The sequence below is a fragment of the Schistocerca cancellata genome, chromosome 2 (genome assembly GCF_023864275.1).
Source record: "Schistocerca cancellata isolate TAMUIC-IGC-003103 chromosome 2, iqSchCanc2.1, whole genome shotgun sequence".
NCBI classification, from domain to species: Eukaryota; Metazoa; Arthropoda; class Insecta; order Orthoptera; family Acrididae; genus Schistocerca; species Schistocerca cancellata.
The window spans coordinates 827,189,620-827,209,055 of record NC_064627.1 but is presented as its reverse complement, the minus strand read 5'-3'; the positions used below and the strand labels follow the sequence as shown (position 1 = coordinate 827,209,055).

General features: G+C 44.4%; 1 protein-coding gene across 1 annotated transcript in view; it reads right to left on the bottom strand.

Moving 5' to 3' along the window:
• Positions 1 to 1,850: 1,850 nt before the first annotated feature.
• The window catches only part of LOC126159020 (uncharacterized), a 514,849-nt gene continuing 497,263 nt past the window's right edge, over positions 1,851 to 19,436 (bottom strand). The window contains exons 31-32 of the mRNA XM_049916483.1: positions 14,674 to 14,809; positions 1,851 to 1,987 (exon numbers count right to left, since the gene is read on the bottom strand). Coding sequence (XP_049772440.1) covers positions 1,936 to 1,987; positions 14,674 to 14,809 — 188 coding nt within the window. The 3' untranslated portion in view covers positions 1,851 to 1,935. The remainder of the gene's footprint in view (positions 1,988 to 14,673; positions 14,810 to 19,436) is intronic.

The window sequence follows — 19,436 nt, the reverse complement described above, 5'->3', positions numbered from 1 at the left end:
GTAGCCTGCTCATTAGATGTTGAAAATCAAGTCACCTGTCCTTAGATGATAGCCGTTCACAGTCAGAGGAACGGCCCCTAAGCTACAGAGTGGGAAGTATTAAAGCTCTCAAACTGTGACTAGTGGCGAGACTACCGATCTGTGGCCAAACTCTGAAACAGGTGTTAGTCTAGTTACAGGACGCACACAATGGCGAATGTTCTAAATATATTCTCTTCTTTGCACAGAAATAAACAAAATTTAGAGGAAGGAGCTCCATAAAAGAGCGAAGTCTCATTTGTCATTGATAGATGAGTACAGTAAGAAATTTGTTACGTTGCTTCGTCAGAATTGTTATACTACAAAAAAATTTTTCATAATATGCTTTGCCGGCTTGGAACTTTATTCATCGGAAGGAAAAAGGATTACGGTTTGACATTCCATCAACGATGAAGTCGTCAGAGAGGGACAAGATAGGGGGAGAAATCAACCGTGTCCAATTCGAAGGATCTATCCCTACTTTTGCATTGATCGATGTACGGATTGTATTGTATCTTAACCGGGGAACTAGAAACGACGGAGAGGCTCCGTCCCCACCGCATCCGCAGTGGTCCACAACCCCATGACGACTGCCGCAGTCCACTTCACCCCTTCGCCGCCCCACACCGAACCCAGGGTTATTGTGCGGTTCGGCCCCCGGTGGACTCCCCAGGGAACGTCTCACACCAGACGAGTGTAACCCCTATGTTTGCGTGGTAGAGTAATGGTGGTGTACGCGTACGTGGACAACTTGTTTGCGCAGCAATCGCCGACATAGTGTAACTGAGGCGGAATAAGGGGAACCAGCCCGCATTTGCCGAGGAAGATGGAAAACCACCTAAAAACTATCCACGAACTGGCCGATTCACCGGACCTCGAAACAAATCCGCCGGGCGGATTAGTGACGGGGCCAGGCGCTCCTTCCCGCCCAGAAAGCCGTGCGTTAGACCGCACGGCCAACTGGCCGGGCGATGTACGGATACTAAAGGAAATCTGAAGCTGTGTTGGCAGGATGGCTATTTGTACCCCACTCATTGCTATGAGAGTATGGATATTGCTCGGTTGTTCCTCAGTTTAAGAATCGAATTTAGTTCGAAACTGTCATTCGGATGTAAGCAACAGAATATATGAAGTGGGAAGCCTGACAAAAAAATGACTAGCATCTAGATTCTCTGCCGACCACAAAGAATTTGATACACTCTGGCAAGCGGAATTATGTGTGATTGCTTTTGCAGCTTTGCTCCTTTTCACTTTCAATCAAAGTATTAATTTTTTAACTTTTTTTGTAGAATGTACAGAATAATTACGGTTTGGTTTGAATCGGAATGCAATTCAGTGCTCTGTAATCTCCGAGAGCTTTTGTACATACTGTTCAAATTATTGTGGCACCTGTCAAACTTCAGTAGTCTGTAAAACGTTGACTGGATCGTGGCAGGTATAGTTACACGCTATTTTCATATAGTCTGTGTTCGCTAACCATGAGCAACACGCACTGTGACGTTCAGCTATTCGCTCGGTACTGTAACAGCTCAGGTTCTACACCGCTACGAAAAGCAGTGTCCGTGCCGCTACAGTCTCGTACGTCGACAACACTGATCTCCCGCCAGGAAGGCGACGCCGGAAACCTGCAGGCACAGGCAGAGAGTACGTGCGCAGATGGCTCCGCCCCGGGGCACCTGCTACTCGGCAGAGAGGAGGACAGATGCGCGCCGGTCAGCAGTTGCGCAGCCTGCGGCGGCGCCGGCGGCGTCGCGGGCTGCCCGGCGGCAGTGCGCGCGGACGCCGTCAGAGGCGCTGGCGCGCGTCCGCGTCGGCCTCGGCCTCTGCGTCTGCCTCTGCGTCCGCGAGCGCCGCCTCGGACAGCAGCCGCGAGCGCGAGCGGGAGCGGGCGCGCCGCCGGCACGCGTGGCACCGCCGTCAGCCCACGCGGATCCACCGGTCGATCGAGTACTCCAGGGCCGCCAACCACCTGCCGCAAAAGGCAAAACATTTCTGCGGGCGCAACTCGGGTTCGCACCGCAGATTTTTCCGAAAACGCTAGGACAAAATCGTTATAAACTGTTTCGTATTAATAAGTAATTTAATTGGCAGATTAAAACTGTATGCCGGACCGAGACTCGAACTCGGCACCTTTGCCTTTCGTAGGCAAGTGCTCTACCAACTGAGCTACCCAAGCATGACTCACGCCGCGTCCTCACAGCTTTACTTCTGCCAGTACCTCGTCTCTTACCTTCCAAACTTGACAGAAGCACTCCTGCGAACCTTGCAGAACTAGCACTCCTGAAAGAAAGGATATTGCGGAGACATGGCTTAGCTACAGCGTGCGGGATGTTTCCAGAATGAGATTTTCACTCTGCAGCGCACACTCCGCTGCAGAGTGAAAATCTCAAATATTAAAAAAAAAAAAAAAATGAAGTGTGTGAAATCTTATGGGACTTAACTGCTAAGGTCATCAGTCCCTAAGCTTATACACTACTTAACCTAAATTATCCTGAGGACAAACAAACACACCCATGCCCGAGGGAGGACTCGAACCTCCGCCGGGACCAGCCGCACGGGTCATGACTGCAGCGCCTGAGGCCGCTCGGCTAGTCCCGCGTGACCAAAGTGTGAAAACTGGGGATGCAAGTATGGGGATGGGAGTTAGTAAAAGGATACGAAAGAGCAATGCATTTTACCAGTGTGAGAGGGGCTTAGTCCGGGGAATGGAGGACCAATCAGCTGTAAGGAAGTGTTCTACTACACGTACTTTACAACCATCTGACATATGCATTGGAGACCTGGACAGCGACGAAGTAGAAACCAAAACAGGGAAATGAAATTCCTGAAAGTATGCTAGGGTAAACGAGGGGACAGTGAGTAACTACTGAAGATATTAGGAACGAAATTATAGTATAAAAGCTGAATGAGGGGAGAACAGGTGAAAATGCTTTGAACATGTTAAGAGAATACAAGATGGGAGACTACCAAAACGAATGATAGAGACCAAAGTTGAGGGCAAGAGTGAGAACTAGAGCAAGATGGATTGACTCAATAAAGACCATATTAAGAAGAAGGAATCCGTACTGGAGCAAAACAGTTTCAGAAGAAGAGTGATGGAAAGACAGAAGAAAGTGGAGAAATACTATAAAAGTCTCAACCAGGCCAGATGTTGGATGAAGGAGAAACAAAGACGACGACGACTTCGAAAGAAACAGTAGCGAATGTAAGAACTGATACTGCGAACCACTGACAAGGTAACATTCCCATGTTGTAAATAAATGTTCGTGATGAAACTTGACGAGTGTGTAGGGGAGGCAAAATAATTCAATACACACTTTTTGTTTGTACCCATTTTCAGTTTTAAAAGGTAGAACACATCTCGGAAGGTATTTTGGCATATTACGTTTAGAGAGAATATCTTCGAAACGATGATATATAAAAATGTGCTTCATATAAAAGTTGATATGTAATAAAAATTCTTGAAAACTGTGTATTCAACTATGCAATAACTCGAAATTTTGCAAAATATCCCGCCGTAACTAATTACTTTCAAAAATGAAAGCTTTTTGTTACAAAATAAATTAAAGAAGCTTCCAAGCCACATAAATCCATATGTAATAAAGGAGGTTTCTGAAATACGATTTTTGGAAAATAAACTTTATAAAGTATGTTACCGGAGTATTTTCGACATACGTAGTTAAAATATCTAAACATTCATTATTATTCTATTTATTTATTTTACTTACATATATTGTATGTTTTAAATGGTTAAATCGGAGGGAGAAATATCTGTTTGCAAACAGTTTGATGGAGATTCATATTCAAATAAGTTGCGGCTGCTACAATTTTTCGTCGTTAATACTGTTACTACACATACTACTGCTGTAATTACAATTTAGTTCCGTTTTATTTCGCTTCATCTCCTATTTTTCACACATGAATCTCACGAGGATGCAGCATGCAATCAGAGTTTACAAGATTTGTTAGGAGAAAACGAAAAAAATTACTGAAAAAACTACCAGGAAAGAAACAAACTGGTTTTGACCTGATCGCAGAGCCTCTGCCAGAGACTTTTGCTTAAAAATGCCAATTACGTGTGAAACTGATCAAGAAACGACCTAAAAAGTTTGAAGTATAATTATACTTTCTATCATCATTATTGTAAAATTTGTGATCTAGCTAAGAACTAAAATACATATGAAAAATGAACCTTGCAGCTTCGTTCTTTTTTATGTGTTATCATTTAAGATGTACCAAGATAGAGTATTTTTTTAAATTATGGCATAAATATCTGGTTTTGAGGTCCGAAATATTTTTAACGGCTGACTTCAGACTGTTAGTAAAATAATTATACAATGGATAAATCATAAGTTACGACTGCCCCTGATCGCTGTTCGCCCGAGGGCCACCTGCGTAATCGCTTTGGCCGTTTTTACGTTTCCTTGCTGTAGCATTCGCTCGGCATTGGACGTTTTAGGATTTCTGGATTGCTTCGGGCGTGAGCTTTCCTCTGACTTGCGTTTTCACGATTCCGGCAATATTTACGAGTCGTATGAGACGACATCTTTCGTTATTTTTGACTGCCAACTTAATACCAATTTTCACTTATATTCCGACGAATATTTTTTGTCACCCTTTGGGACCTAGTAGTGTACCGCAAGTTCTTCACAAAGAATCAGTGGCATAGCTAAACGAATTCACACGTTACAGCCATATATAACTTTGCACAAACAGTCACGCGCATGCGTCTACACTGGTAAGACGACGTCACAGGCAAAACAAATACTGCGTGACAACCACTAGAGACACCATCTACCCGTTGTGCGCTCACCCATTATTTACGCGTTATTAGTCCCGTGCTTACTGACAATTAAAATCTGACGGTATTTTGCCACACAAGAAAGTTCGATCAACGAGCAAACAGACGCTTTCACGTCAATGTCATGACTTGCGTAAAGCGCGTGCTAAGAGGTTTAGGTAGTGGACTCCTGTCTACTATTTACCAAGGGTTTTTACTGTGGAGAAATATACTGTTTGAAGTGGGTATTTTAGTTTTATTTCTTGCGGTTAGCCGGCCGCTGTGGCCGAGTGGTTCTAGGCGCTTCACTCCGGATCCGCGCTGCTGCTACGGTCGCAGGTTCGAATCCTGCCTCGGGCATTGATGTGTGTGATGTCCTTAGGTTGGTTAGGTTTAAGTAGTTCTAAGTCTAGGGGACTGATGACCTCAGATGTTAAGTCCCATAGTGCTTAGAGCCATTTTTTCCTTGCGGTCAGGTGTTTGTCTCCATCACACAAGGATGTATAGTGAACTTAATATTTAGGCATGGTGTACTTCTATTTTTAAGGGTACATAGTTATCAAGGGTTTTGAGAGGAGGGCCTTTTCAGTTCTTGGTGATAGGTTGTCACAGAATTGTGTAGTTCATGTGCAGCTGCAGTGGGTCAAGGGTTGGACTGTACCAGGTTGATTTCACTTTTACATCACATTCTTACATCATTCTTACATCACGTATACACCTTTCACATACGTCTTTAAACATTAGTGAACATTTTTAGTTGGGTCATGTCTGATATTTGTGACCCTTTGTTAAATTGATAACCGTGGTACATTAACACGTTTTGTTTTAATGATTTGCTTTGAAAGGAGCGAAAGTTGCCTTTTTAGACGTCCATTGTTTCTTAAGTATGACGACAGCCATGTATTTTGTGACTGTGATTCAGGTTTATTCTGTGTTTATGTTTCGAATATTAGAAATCAAATGGTTCAAATGGCTCTGAGCACTATGGGACTTAACATGTGAGGTCATCAGTCCCCTAGAACTTAGAACTACTTAAACCTAACTAACCTAAGGACACCACACACATCCATGCCCGAGGCAGGATTCGAACCTGCGACCGTAGCGGTCGAACGGTTCCAGACTGAAGTGCCTAGAACCGCTCGGCTACACCATCCGGCGTTTCGAATATTACCCTAAGGTCATTTCAACTAATACATAAGGGTACCATAATTTTATGTTTTCCTTGTTTTATAGTTGTTTCGTTTTCAAATACTGTGTTATTGTTCTTTAGTAAACAGGGCCTGAGTATGGCTGTAATGTGCCGCTAAAACTACTCCCGTGGTAGAATAAAGAAATTCTCAAGATACAGCTGTGGTGGTACTACTTCCCATATTTACGAAGAGACTTCAAAAAGTAAGGTACACATGTTGTTCTGCGCTAAGACCTTTGATCAACAAGAGTGGCGCGTTGTCAGAAGAGACTACTTGTTCTGGGTTTTCTGGTGACACAGTTCTTCTGCTGTAGGAATAGCAGGTGCATCAGAATGCGCGCCCGAAATGACGTGGCAACTGGAGACGTACTCCAGACTTGAAGTTCCGCGGGACAATACAATTCTTGCGGGAAAAACGTCTAGATTGCATGCAGATTCACAGAGGAGTTCTGGCGGTATACGGAGCAAATGCAATGTTGCATCTACCCGTACAGAAATGGTGCCAACAGTTTGACCAAGGTCGCACAACCGAACTTAAAGTCCAGAACTGGCAGCACGTAATTTCCATTTTTCCGTAAGCTGGTATAAATAGATTTTCCAACGATGAGGACGTTCACACAACGGTTCTTGAATGACTCGGTGACACAGAAGGGAATTTCTATCGTCGAGGAACTGAATGACTGGTATAATATTCGACTGTTGGTTACAGAGACGTGAGGTCTATGTTGAAAAATAGTGTAATGTATCTGTGTCACTCTGAAGTGTAGTGTGGCATTCCGTTAAAATTACTTGGCCTACCGTTATAAGGTATAACCTACTTTTGAACTCATATCGTAATACACTGCTGGTCAGTGAAATTACAGCACAAGGAGATATGTAGGAAGGTCGGAAGGAGGCACTATTAAGTTTGACGGTTGTCTGGGGGTACACAGGAAGCGAAATTCGCAGCAGCAGCGACTTCACACGACGGGGCGTACAGTCGTACGAACGCCGAAATGACAGATACTGAGATAGCTGATCGAGAAATAGCGGAATAAAATAGTAACTACATTCCCTTAGTAAGGGGAAGGCGTCAGGACCAGATGAGATACCTGTAAGATTCTGCAGAGATTATGCGAAAGAACGTGCTCCCTTACTAGCAGCAGTTTGTCGGAAGTCGCTTGAGCAACGAAGGGCACCTAGCGACAGGAAAAAGTGCAAGCCATTCCCGTTTTGAAGAGGAGCCGTAGGACAGCTGCACCTAATTATAGGTACATATCATTGAAATCTGTCTGTTGTACAATTATGGGGCATGTTTTATGCACACGTATTATGACGTCTTTGTAGTACGAATATCTCCTCCATAAAAATCCATATGGATTCTGCAATCACAGAGCATGCGAAAGCCAGCTCGTTCTGTTCCTCCACGTGATCCTGACAGTACCGTAGACGTCAGCGCTCAGGTTGACGCCGTTTTCCTGGACTTCAGGAAGGCATTTCCATGTTAGAGCTCATTTTATTACTTCTCTTCAAATCACATTAATCATGGAATGGAAACACACAGCAACAGAACGTACCAGCGTGACTTCAAACACTTTGTTACAGGAAATGTTCAAAATGTCCTCCGTTAGCGAGGATACATGCATCCATCCTCCGTCGCATGGAATCCCCGATTCGCTGATGCAGCCCTGGAGAATGGCGTATTGCATCACAGCCGTCCACAATACGAGCACGAAGAGTCTCTACATTTGGTACCGGGGTTGCGTAGACAAGAGCTTTCAAAAGCCCCCATAAATGAAAGTCAAGAGGGTTGAGGTCAGGAGAGAGTGGAGGCCATGGAATTGGTCCGCCTCTACCAATCCATCGGTCACCGAATCTGTTGTTGAGAAGCGTACGAACACTTCGACTGAAATGTGCGGGAGCTCCATCGTGCATGAACCACATGTTGTGTCGTACTTGTAAAGGCACATGTTCTAGCAGCACAGGTAGAGTATCCCGTATGAAATTATGATAACGTACTCCATTGAGCGTAGGTGGAAGAACGAAACTAAAATGAGATTCGTAGGAAGATTATTAAAGAAGTGTAACTCATCCAAGAAAGAAGTGGCGTCCCAAACGCTTGTTCGACTGCTTCTTGAGTACTGTTCATTACTCTGGGACCGTTAGCAGGAAGGACTGATAGAAGAGATAGAGAGGATACAATGAACAGCAGTGTGTTACATCACAGCATCGTTCAGGCGGCGCGAGAGCTTACAGCCGGCCGGAGTGGCCGTGCGATTCTAGGCGCTACGGTCAGGAGCCGAGCGACCGCTACGGTCGCAGGTTCGAATCCTGCCTCGGGCATGGATGTGTGTGATGTCCTTAGGTTAGTTAGGTTTAATTAGTTCTAAGTTCTAGGCGACTGATGACCTCAGAAGTTAAGTCGCATAGTGATCAGAGCCATTTGAACCATTTTTGAGAGCTTACAGAAATGCTCAACAGACTCAGGTGGCAGACTCTACAAGAGAGGCGTTGCGCATCACGGTATGGTTTACTACTTAAATTTCTAGTGAGTATGTTGCGCGAAGAGTCAGACAACATATTACCTGCTCGACACACGTCTCGCGAAGCTACCAAAACGAGAAAATTCGAGAAATTAGAGCTAATAGAAAGTTGTACCGAAAATCATTCTTCCCACGCGCTATTCGCGAATGGAACAGGGAAGGAGGCATCAGATATTGGTACCAGAAGTACCCTTCGCCACACACCGCATACAGAGTTTTTATGTACATGTAGAGCTTGGACAGCAGATACGGGTACATCAGTCCGTGCTGCTTTAACTCTATACTACAGTTCGTCAGTCGTAATGGTCTCTTTCAAATGTGTGGAAGATATGGAGAACGTGTTCGCGAGAGCAACAGTCAAACAATTCCCCCCCCCCCCCCCCCAAAAAAAAAAGGTTCAAATGGCTCTGAGCACTATGGGACTTAACATCTGAGGTCATCAGTCCCCTAGACTTAGAACTACTTAAACCTAGCTAACCTAAGGACAGCAAACACATCCATGCCCGAGGCAGGATTCGAACCTGCGAGCGTAGCAGCAGCGCGGTTCCGGACTGAAGCGCCTAGAACCGCTCGGCCACAACGGCCGGCTCAGGCACCCTCTTTATTGAGATAGGTCAGTACAGCACGGGAAAAACTCGGTCTTGGGTTATCTTGTTAGAAACTAACGTCACAGAAACCTCGAAAACTGGCCTCAGCCTCTGGCTGATAGTCATTTGTCTTTCTTACAGGACGTATAACAGGATCTTCTTACAAACAAAACAAAACATTTCAATTTGATTTTTTAATGAGTAACTCTTTGCATAATCTTTTCTTAAATACAGAATGTAGATAGCATTACTTCTGCCTACTTCCCGAGACTGCACTGGAACGCTGATCACTTGCGTATCCAGGCATGCAGTACAGTCGACAGTTGATAAATGCCATCTTCGTGGTGTTGCAATATTAATGGCTATCAGTGTGTGTAGAGTAATAAATGAGGAAAAATATGAATTTGGTCCACAATCTTACACATTCACAGATCGAGACACATAAACACTACTGCCATGTAACCTCTCAAATTGCCTCGGTGTCCACCGTAGTGTCAGCCATACGAAAAGGATGTGGTTACTACTTTCGACTCAACAGCCTTGTCTTTTTTCGATTTCATGGTGTTACTGTGTATGTACCCTTATTTGTGGGAAGTAATGTAACTCATCCAAGAAAGAAATAATGTTCGAGGGGCGTTCAATAAGTATGCAACATTGTTTTTCTGAAAGGAGGTTGGTTTTATTTAGGATTCGAATACACCATATTATTCCCCACTATTTTGGCTACAAACCCTATTTTTCAACATAATCTCCGTTCATTGCGATGGACTTATGCCACGTTACTGGCAGGGTCTGTATGATCGCATGGTACCACTTTACTGGTCGACGTCGAAGCCAACGTTTTGTTTCATCAATAACCTCTCTGTCATCCATGTATTGCTTCCCGCGGACTGCATTTTTCATTGGACCAAACAGATGGAAGTCCGAAGATGCAGGAACTGGGCTGTAGGGTGAATGAGGAAGAACAGTCTGGTGAATTTTTGTGAGCTCCTGTCAGGTGAGCAGATTTGGGTGAGACCTTACGTTGTCATTGAGAAGGAGAAGTTCGTCTGCATTATGTGGTGACGGACATGCTGAAGTCATTTCTTCAGTTTCCTGAGGGTAGCACAGTACACTTCCGAGTCAATCGTTGCACCATGATGGAGGACATCAAAGAGAATAACCCGCCAAGTCGCAGAAGATCGTCGCGATGACTTTACCGGCCGAAGGTGTGGCTCTGAAGTTTTTCTTCAGAAAAGAGATGATTTGGCGCCACTCCTTAGACTGCCGTTTTGTTTCCCGTTCGAAATTATGAACACATTTTTCATCACCTGTGACGATGTTCGACAAAAAATTGTCACTATCAGCCTCGTTAAGCGCAAGCAATTCCACAAAGATGGTCCTTTGTTGCTCTTTATGTTCTTCTGTTAGACGTCGAGGAATGCAGAGAGCACCCATCTTGAGTACCCCAACTAGTGGCCGATGTGGTCTAGCGGTTCTAGGCGCTTCAGTCTGGAACCGCGCGACCGCTACGGTCGCAGGTTCGAATCCTGCCTCGGGCATGGATGTGTGCGATGTCTTTAGGTTAGTTAGGTTTAAGTAGTTCTAAGTTCTAGGGGACTGGTGACCTCAGATGTTACGTCCCACTATGCTCAGAGCCATTTTTGAACTACCAAAAGAGACCTTCATTTGTGCAGCGAGGTGCTTGATTTCGATCCGTTGATCACCTCGAATGAGAGTGTACGCACTTTCCAACACTACCGCTGTGTGCGGCCGGTCGGCACGCGAGAGATCGGGACAGGTTCACGCAATCCTGCTGCAACGATGTCAGACGCCTCCCGCGACGACTCACCGCGCTTTTGTTCACTGACATGTGTCCGTAGACATTCTGCAAGCGCCTATGAATATCTGCGATGATCTGGTTTTCCGAAAAAAGAAACTCAATGACAGCTCTTTGCTTGGGACGTAACTCCGTTAGAGACGCTATTTTGAAGGCTAAGTACAAGTTTAGCGCTGCGACGTATCAGAACTTCATCAAACTATAGACTCTGAAGCGGGAATATACTGCGATGTCCCACAAGAACTTCCCCATTTCTTCAAACGAAATTGGCCGAGAAAAAATATGTGTTGCATTACTTGTTGAACGCTACTCGAATATTGAATTCATAATCACAGTAACTGATCAGAGGTTTGTGTGATAACCCAAAATACATGGGGTAATAGGGTGATCAAACAGTTTCCGCTCGAGCACTTTACAGTCCAGAATCATTAGGACAAAGAGGCAAAATCGCCGAGAGCATTGAGACAATCACCCCAGAGACGCATCGGGTTGGAAATACCCGTTTGGTACGCGTGAAGAAGTTCGTAACTGCCTGCTGCACATCCTCGTCCGACAAGTAACCGTCGACCCTTCAAGGCCTTTTTTAAGGAACCGAAGGCATGATCATCGCGTGAGGAGAGACCAGAACTGTAGCACGGGTGCTCGAATGTTAGCCACTTGAGGTGGTGTAACTTCAGCGTTACATTTTCAAAATTGGGGCGTCTTGTGTCGGATCGTGACCAGCACTGAACTAAGTGCACCCTTCCACAACGGTGGTTTTCGAGGAAGATGCTCCCCCATTCATATTCGCCATTCTTCGAAGGATATCTACCGCTGTTTGTGCTTCGGCAGCCAAGAAAAGAATAACTGCACGTCGGTCCTGTTTGGACGCAATTGGTAATAACATCCCCATAGTTCAGGTTTCTGCATTTACTACACGCACGTCGGAAAGACAAAAATGCTACACTAATCCCTTGCCTACATGTCGGTGCTAATATACCTGCATCGGAGTTGCGCTACTTTGCATGAACCCTGATGCATTTCCTCAAACGGAAATGTCTTGATCGCCCCTTATAATAATGCTATTCTTTCCTTTAAGCCTTAACATTTACTATCGGGATATCTGCATGAACATCCATTCCCTATTAAATTGTAATATACTTTATCTCTGAATTTACTGTTCACAATTAAAATTTCTAGCAGTGAGCTTTCAAATCTCCGTGTAAGCGCCAAGAAGCTATGCTGTCGCACTAACCTTATTAGCATTTGAGGTTTCCTTCCTTGCATCTCCCAAGCTGCACACGAAGGATGTGGTGGTATCGAGTAACGGAACAGCGCCTTTCCGACAATATGCCCGTGTGAATTTCGTCGTATACAAAGCGTGCTGATAACGAATCATAGCAGGTGCAGATTCTTGTCACCGCCCGTTTCGTGCATGCACTCAAGTCTGCTTCTTTCATCTTTATCATTTCTTACAAGCGACAGACTGTGTTCGTCAACGACACACATATTTATTTATTCATGTATTTATTTTATTTGGCCGAATTAGAGCTTTTAGACGCTCTATTTCGTCTCTCTTAGAGGTATTTTTCACATTTGGTATTCTAAAGTGCACACTGCTTGAGTTACACATGGCGGCAGCGACAACAACAGTTATACTTATGAACGTAGTAGTTGCAGTAATGTTAGTTCCTTGAGGTTTGTATTAAGTACATTTGTCATAATACAACGTTCCTGTTTAACAGGAGAATGAAACACTAACAAAACACATGGGAAGAATACTAACAGAAGCACCTCTGCAGAAGAAGTCAACTGGTCTGGAGACGGGCGAGAAATCATAGGGAAAAGTTACCGGAGTAGATAATTAAAGAAAACCAATTGCATTGGATATCCAAAAGAAACATAAAGAGTCAGGGAGGAGGAAACGTGAGAGACTGTTGGCAAATGTGAGAGAGATAGTGGTTCACTGTCGAACAGGAGGAAGACGCTTGACATATCGATAGGGAATCTACGCCGATGGTAACAAGAAAAGCTTTAATCTGCTCGCCGGCCAGAGTGGTCGAGCGGTTCTAGGCGCTACAGCCTGGAACCGCGCGAACGCTACGGTCGCAGGTTCGAATCCTGCCTCGGGCATGGATGTGTGTGATGTCCTTAGGTTAGTTAGGTTTAAGTAGTTCTAAGTTCTAGGGGACTGATGACCTCAGAAGTTAAGTCCCATAGTGCTCAGAGATTTTTTTTAATCTTCTCTTTGAGGTTACTGAGTGATTTGTTCCATACACTGTAACTCATAAACTTTTTGCAGACAGACACAGCACATGGCAAAGTCATACAGACTTCCCTTTCCAGTACAAGAAAAACGACTGAGAAAGAGAAAGAGAGAGAGAGAATTAAAATTAATCCAGGAAAACCGATTACTGATTCATTTTGTTTACGAGATAACGAGTTTATTAGTTCCAAGCACGGATTTACCAACTGATTAATTAAAAATCACATTAATTAAATCAATCAATTTGAATATCAAAACCAATTTTCTCGAGCCAACAAACGGTAGCGATGTTATGGCTGCATAACAGACTATCGGGTTGAGACCTCGAACATTTTTTCCCATTCACCATTCAGTTACTATCAAAATACGTCAAGAGGGCGAGGTTTCTTGAAGTTGGATCCATTACTTTCAAACCCATTCACCCTTATTGAGCATGTTAAAAGTGATCTCACACTAACTTCGACACCCACTCAGCCTCGCGTCTGCTCTAGCGCCTGAGCCTTAGACAACACTTAGAGAAGTTTAATTGCCTACCTGTGTCGAAGGGCTGTCAAGAAAGTCGTCCTGTCTGTTGTTCATGGTACTGAAAACTGTCATTTTTGACCATTAAGTGTGTAGGAAGCAACGTTCCAAGTGAAGGGTAGTTTCTTTGACGTCCTTTATGTCACCCCCTGAAGCCTTTTCGTGTTGATGTTGAGCGGCGGTGTGTCTGAAATATTTCCTCGTCCAACCATAAGAAAACTGCGTGATTTCAAAGCTGGTTGTCGCGGTTCTGATCTCCATAGCAGAAGCGTCAAAAGAAAGGGTGAAATGTGGGTAAGAGGGGTTTCATTACCTTCCCATCTTGTGACATGTCCGCAGTGGTGTTGTGTAGAATTGTCATCCACTTTGATGCCAATATGACATTGTTAAGACACCTTACACACCACGTGAACTTCTGAGCTGTGGCCTTTATCTTCGCGTGTGCGAGTACCTTGCTGTTTGAAGCTTCGTGGAGCTCGATGGTCATGCCGCAGGGCGCCACACTTTTGCTGCGCTAAAGAGGAAGGTTGTCGGCTCCTCCGAGCCAAATTTCAAACTTCTACGTCGCAGTGGGAAACAATTACGGGATTTCGAAAGAATGAGCTTTTACCTGTGCTGCGTAGTGTGTATAAAGATCAGTCGTGGCATTTTAGGGTATATTTTTGATCACCAATTTTTGAATAATTTTTTTCATCATCCTCCGCCTCCTCCTCCGTCTTATTCTTCTGATGGTTCGGCATTAGCTGCAGCCATTCTTCTCTATTTTGTGCTCACATAAGGAAACGGACACATCGAACTGTTCCCACACCCTACTTCACGCTTTGTTGCTTGCCAGATGGTTATGTGCAAGAATGGGTAATGGAGATGCTTACTTCTCGATGAGCTGCTTCACAAATTTAATAGCAACTGTTCACTTGGGAGAGTTTTTCCTTGTAAGTGGCAGTGACGGACGTGTATTACGCTGTATGTAATGAGCAGGATATGTACTCACTTCTTTTTGTCGAGCTCCGATTCTGCATGGAAGTAGAAGTGTCGCTGGCGAGCATCGGGCGGCAGGACCTCGAAGGACAAGCGCTTCTCACCCGTGCCGCAGTTCTGCACCCGGTAGCCGTGCAGACACGCCATCCCTGCACAGGGAACACGCGCAGCCTGTAAGTAGCTTATCTGGCTGTTACACTGTTAATGCGACGCATACATAGAAACTCATACACGGGGAAGAATACAGAGTGTTTTAAAAGATTCATCCCGTTTCAAAATGCTACCACATATCTTCTACACGAACGAAGGCGGAAACATACGATGAATTTACGAGGGTGGTTCGATAAGTCTGGTAAAAAAGCAAGAAAAAACGATTGTTTCGTAAACATCTCACCTTACTTCCCGACAGTCTCCTTTGGGGGATATACACATGATCCAACGAGCCTCCAGCTTATTCATACCATCGGAAAAATAAGTTCTGTCAAATTCTGCAAAATACTCCTTGACTGCAATCATCGCTTTCCAAGCCAAACTTTAGAGTCAGCAGTCGCTTGGGGGTAGGTCTGGTGAATACGATGGACGAGGAATCAGTTCAAAGCGCGATTAACGCACTTTCGCCGTTGCTATCGCTGATGTGTGAGATACTCGAATAATGAAACAAAACCAGCAGCTGTATTGGAATCTAACGTTGTTTATTCTACATGCTACCATGGTCAGACGACCATGATGGGCTTGTTGTTGCCACAGAAAGTACGGAACCCGGTTAATTCCGGCCCGCTGCATACGATTCTGTTCATTGCACATGAAAACGGTTGTCGATAGCAGGTTACGTTCGGGTCCTGAAGATGACACCATGTGGTGTCGAAACTGGTAGCTTATGTTAAAAACAATAAACGACGTTAGATTCAAATACCGCCGCTGTCCGGCTGCAGTCCCACTTTCGTTGATGGATTGCTAGAGATGTGTGAGATGGTGCATTATCCATATGAAAGAGGACTGTTACGCCTGTCAATCTTGGTCTTCTTTAAGTCAACGCATGTTTCAAACGGTCTATCAATGAAGGACAATAGTACCCAGTTCTGGTTCTGCCATTTACCAGGTAATCTATGAGCTTTACCAGCTGACAAAATGGTCTTTGCCTTCTTCGCTACACCTTCACAAGTTTTTTTATTGTTTTCACTACCGTTTTGACTCTGATGTGTAATCATGGATCCAAGTTTCATTAACAGTCATAAATTGGCGCAAAAAGTCTTGCGTACGGCTATTAAACATCGCCAGACTGTGTGTTGAAACGTCATGCCGGATGCGCTCTTGATCGACTGTTAGGAATCGGGGCATCCACCTCACACGCAGCTTCTCCATAGCCAATTCTCTGGGCAGGATATTAAACAGTCGTTCAGTTGAGGTGCCTACAGTCTCAGCAGTCGGACGGCCGGAGCGCGCTTCGTTTTCGGTGCTTCCTGACCACGTTTAACTTCATTAATCCAAAAGTAAATGCTCTTCAAGATGGTGTAGAGTCCTCGTGAACTTCATCCAACTCGGTTTTGATTTGTGCGGCAGTCCAACCCTTCAAATGAAAATGTTTAACAACAACATTTTCAATCGTAGTCGACACATTGACCAATTCAGTCATCTGTCAACAGTGAACTGTACGCTATACATTGTTGAAATTCTTAATACGACCCTTGGAATAATCAAGCTTACCAACATGAAGGCACATCGAAAATGTTCCATTCTTTCAAAGAAATGTACCAGACTTATCAGACCACCCTCGTAATTAAAGCATCGAAATTAAAGGTTTTGCTTGACGCGTTTGTAACTGGTGGGTTTTCTTGTACACTGCGTATCGTAGCGCGGCATTAAAGTGACGCTTGTTTCTATGGTGCACAGTCGATGGTGTTGCTGCTCACGTCCACAGAACATTCCTGAATGTACAGATCGGTATACCTTCTAAACGATCTGGGGACGACATGTGAATTTGCTGGTCTCACGGAGCGACAACCATATTGGAAATCGGTTTTTGATGTTTCTGAGCAACAGTCATACAATAATTTTTAAATTGACACACCACGACGTCATTGCATTTTTGTTTATTGAATTAAGACCCAGGTTCCTGCCTTTTTGTACCATTTCCAAGTGACTGCTAAAAGCAAAAATTGCGTACAATAATATCACATACTATTTCAAAAGATGTAAAATGTCTTAAACAATGAATATAAATAAGTGTATAACTACGAAATATGTCCTTACAGTTTATGTCATTAACGTACAGGGTGTTTCAAAAATGACCGGTATATTTGAAACGGCAATAAAAACTAAACGAGCAGCGATAGAAATACACCGTTTGTTGCAATATGCTTGGGACAACAGTACATTTTCAGGCGGACCAACTTTCGAAATGACAGTAGTTACAATTTTCAACAACAGATGGCGCTGCAAGTGATGTGAAAGATATAGAAGACAACGCAGTCTGTGGGTGCGCCATTCTGTTCGTCGTCTTTCTGCTGTAAGAGTGTGCTGTTCACAACGTGCAAGTGTGCTGTGAACAACATGGTTTATTCCTTAGAACAGAGGATTTTTCTGGTGTTGGAATTCCACTGCCTAGAACACAGTGTTGTTGCAACAAGACGAAGTTTTCAAAGGAGGTTTAATGTAACCAAAGGACCGAAAAGCGATACAATAAAGGATCTGTTTGAAAAATTTCAACGGACTGGGAACGTGACGGGTGAACGTGCTGGAAAGGTAGGGCGACCGCGTACGGCAACCACAGAGGGCAACGCGCAGCTAGTTCAGCAGGTGATCCAACAGCGGCCTCGGGTTTCCGTTCGCCGTGTTGCAGCTGCGGTCCAAATGACGCCAACGTCCACGTATCGTCTCATGCGCCAGAGTTTACACCTCTATCCATACAAAATTCAAACGCAGCAACCCCTCAGCGCCGCTACCATTGCTGCACGAGAGACATTCGCTAACGATATAGTGCACAGGATTGATGACAGCGATATGCATGTGGGCAGCATTTGGTTTACTGACGAAGCTTATTTTTACCTGGACAGCTTCGTCAATAAACAGAACTGGCGCATATGGGGAACCGAAAAGCCCCATGTTGCAGTCCCATCGTCCCTGCATCCTCAAAAAGTACTGGTCTTGGTCGCCATTTCTTACAAAGGAATCATTGGCCCATTTTTCAGATCCGAAACGATTACTGCATCACGCTATCTGGACATTCTTCGTGAATTTGTGGCGGTACAAACTGCCTTAGACGACACTGCGAACACCTCGTGGTTTATGCAAGATGGTGCCCGGCCACATCGCACGGCCGACGTCTTTAATTTCCTGAATGAATATTTCGATGATCGTGTGATTGCTTTGGGCTATCCGAAACATACAGGAGGCGGCGTGGATTGGCCTCCCTATTCGCCAGACATGAACCCCTGTGACTTCTTTCTGTGGGGACACTTGAAAGACCAGGTGTACCGCCAGAATCCAGAAACAATTGAACAGCTGAAGCAGTACATCTCATCTGCATGTGAAGCCATTCCGCCAGACACGTTGTCAAAGGTTTCGGGTAATTTCATTCAGAGACTACGCCATATTATTGATACGCATGGTGGATATGTGGAAAATATCGTACTATAGAGTTTCCCAGACCGCAGCGCCATCTGTTGTTGACAATTGTAACTACTGTAATTTCGAAAGTTTGTCTGCCTGAAAATGTACTGTTGTCCCAAGCATATTGCAACAAACGGTGTATTTCTATCGCTGCTCGTTTAGTTTTTATTACCGTTTCAAATATACCGGTCATTTTTGAAACACCCTGTATATTGCAGGGCATCAAGCTCAAAATTGGCCACAAATTAAGAAAAATATTGGTTCCAGACGAAATGCTAGACGTAAAATCATCAGGTTGTAAAAAGATCAGTAAATAGTCGTGAGGGCTCGTCATATTTAGGAAAACCAGGTTTACTTTGGTATACAAAAGATGAACACATGTCCTTGAGTTGTAATGATAATGCAATCAAAGAGTATCGATAATAGAACAGCTGAATACTAAAATGACAAAATGTCAAAGATATATGACTACTAATGTTAAATATCTTCAGGCTGCATATGATTGCCTTTGGGTGCCACTGTGTACCATCATCTTTGCAATAAACATATATACAACAAATCGTCAACAACTGTAAGTGAAACCACATTAAGTTTAATGAGGAACTATGTAGGAAAGTACACTACTGGCCATTAAAGTTGCTACACCACGAAGATGACATGCTACATACGTGAAATTTAACCGACAGAAAGATGATGGTGTGATATTCAAAAGATTAGCTTTTCAGAGCATTTACACAAGGTTGGCGCCGGTGGTGACACCTACAACGTGCTGACATGAGGAAAGTTTCCAGCCGATTTCTCATACACAAACAGCAGTTGACCGGCGTTGCCTGGTGAACGTTGTTGTGATGCCTCGTGTAAGGCGGACAAATGCGTACCGTCACGTTTCCGACTTTGATAAAGGTCGGATTGTAGCCTATCGCGATTGCGGTTTATCGTATCGCGAAATTGCTGCTCGCGTTGGTCGAGTTCCAATGACTGTTAGCAGAATATGGAATCGGTGGGTTCGGAACGCCGTGCTGGATCCCAACGGCCTCGTATCACTAGCAGACGAGATGACAGGCATCTTATCCGCATGGCTGTAACGGATCGTGTAGCCACGTCTCGATCCCTGAGTCAACAGATAGGGACGTTTGCAAGACAACAACCATCTGCACGAACAGTTCG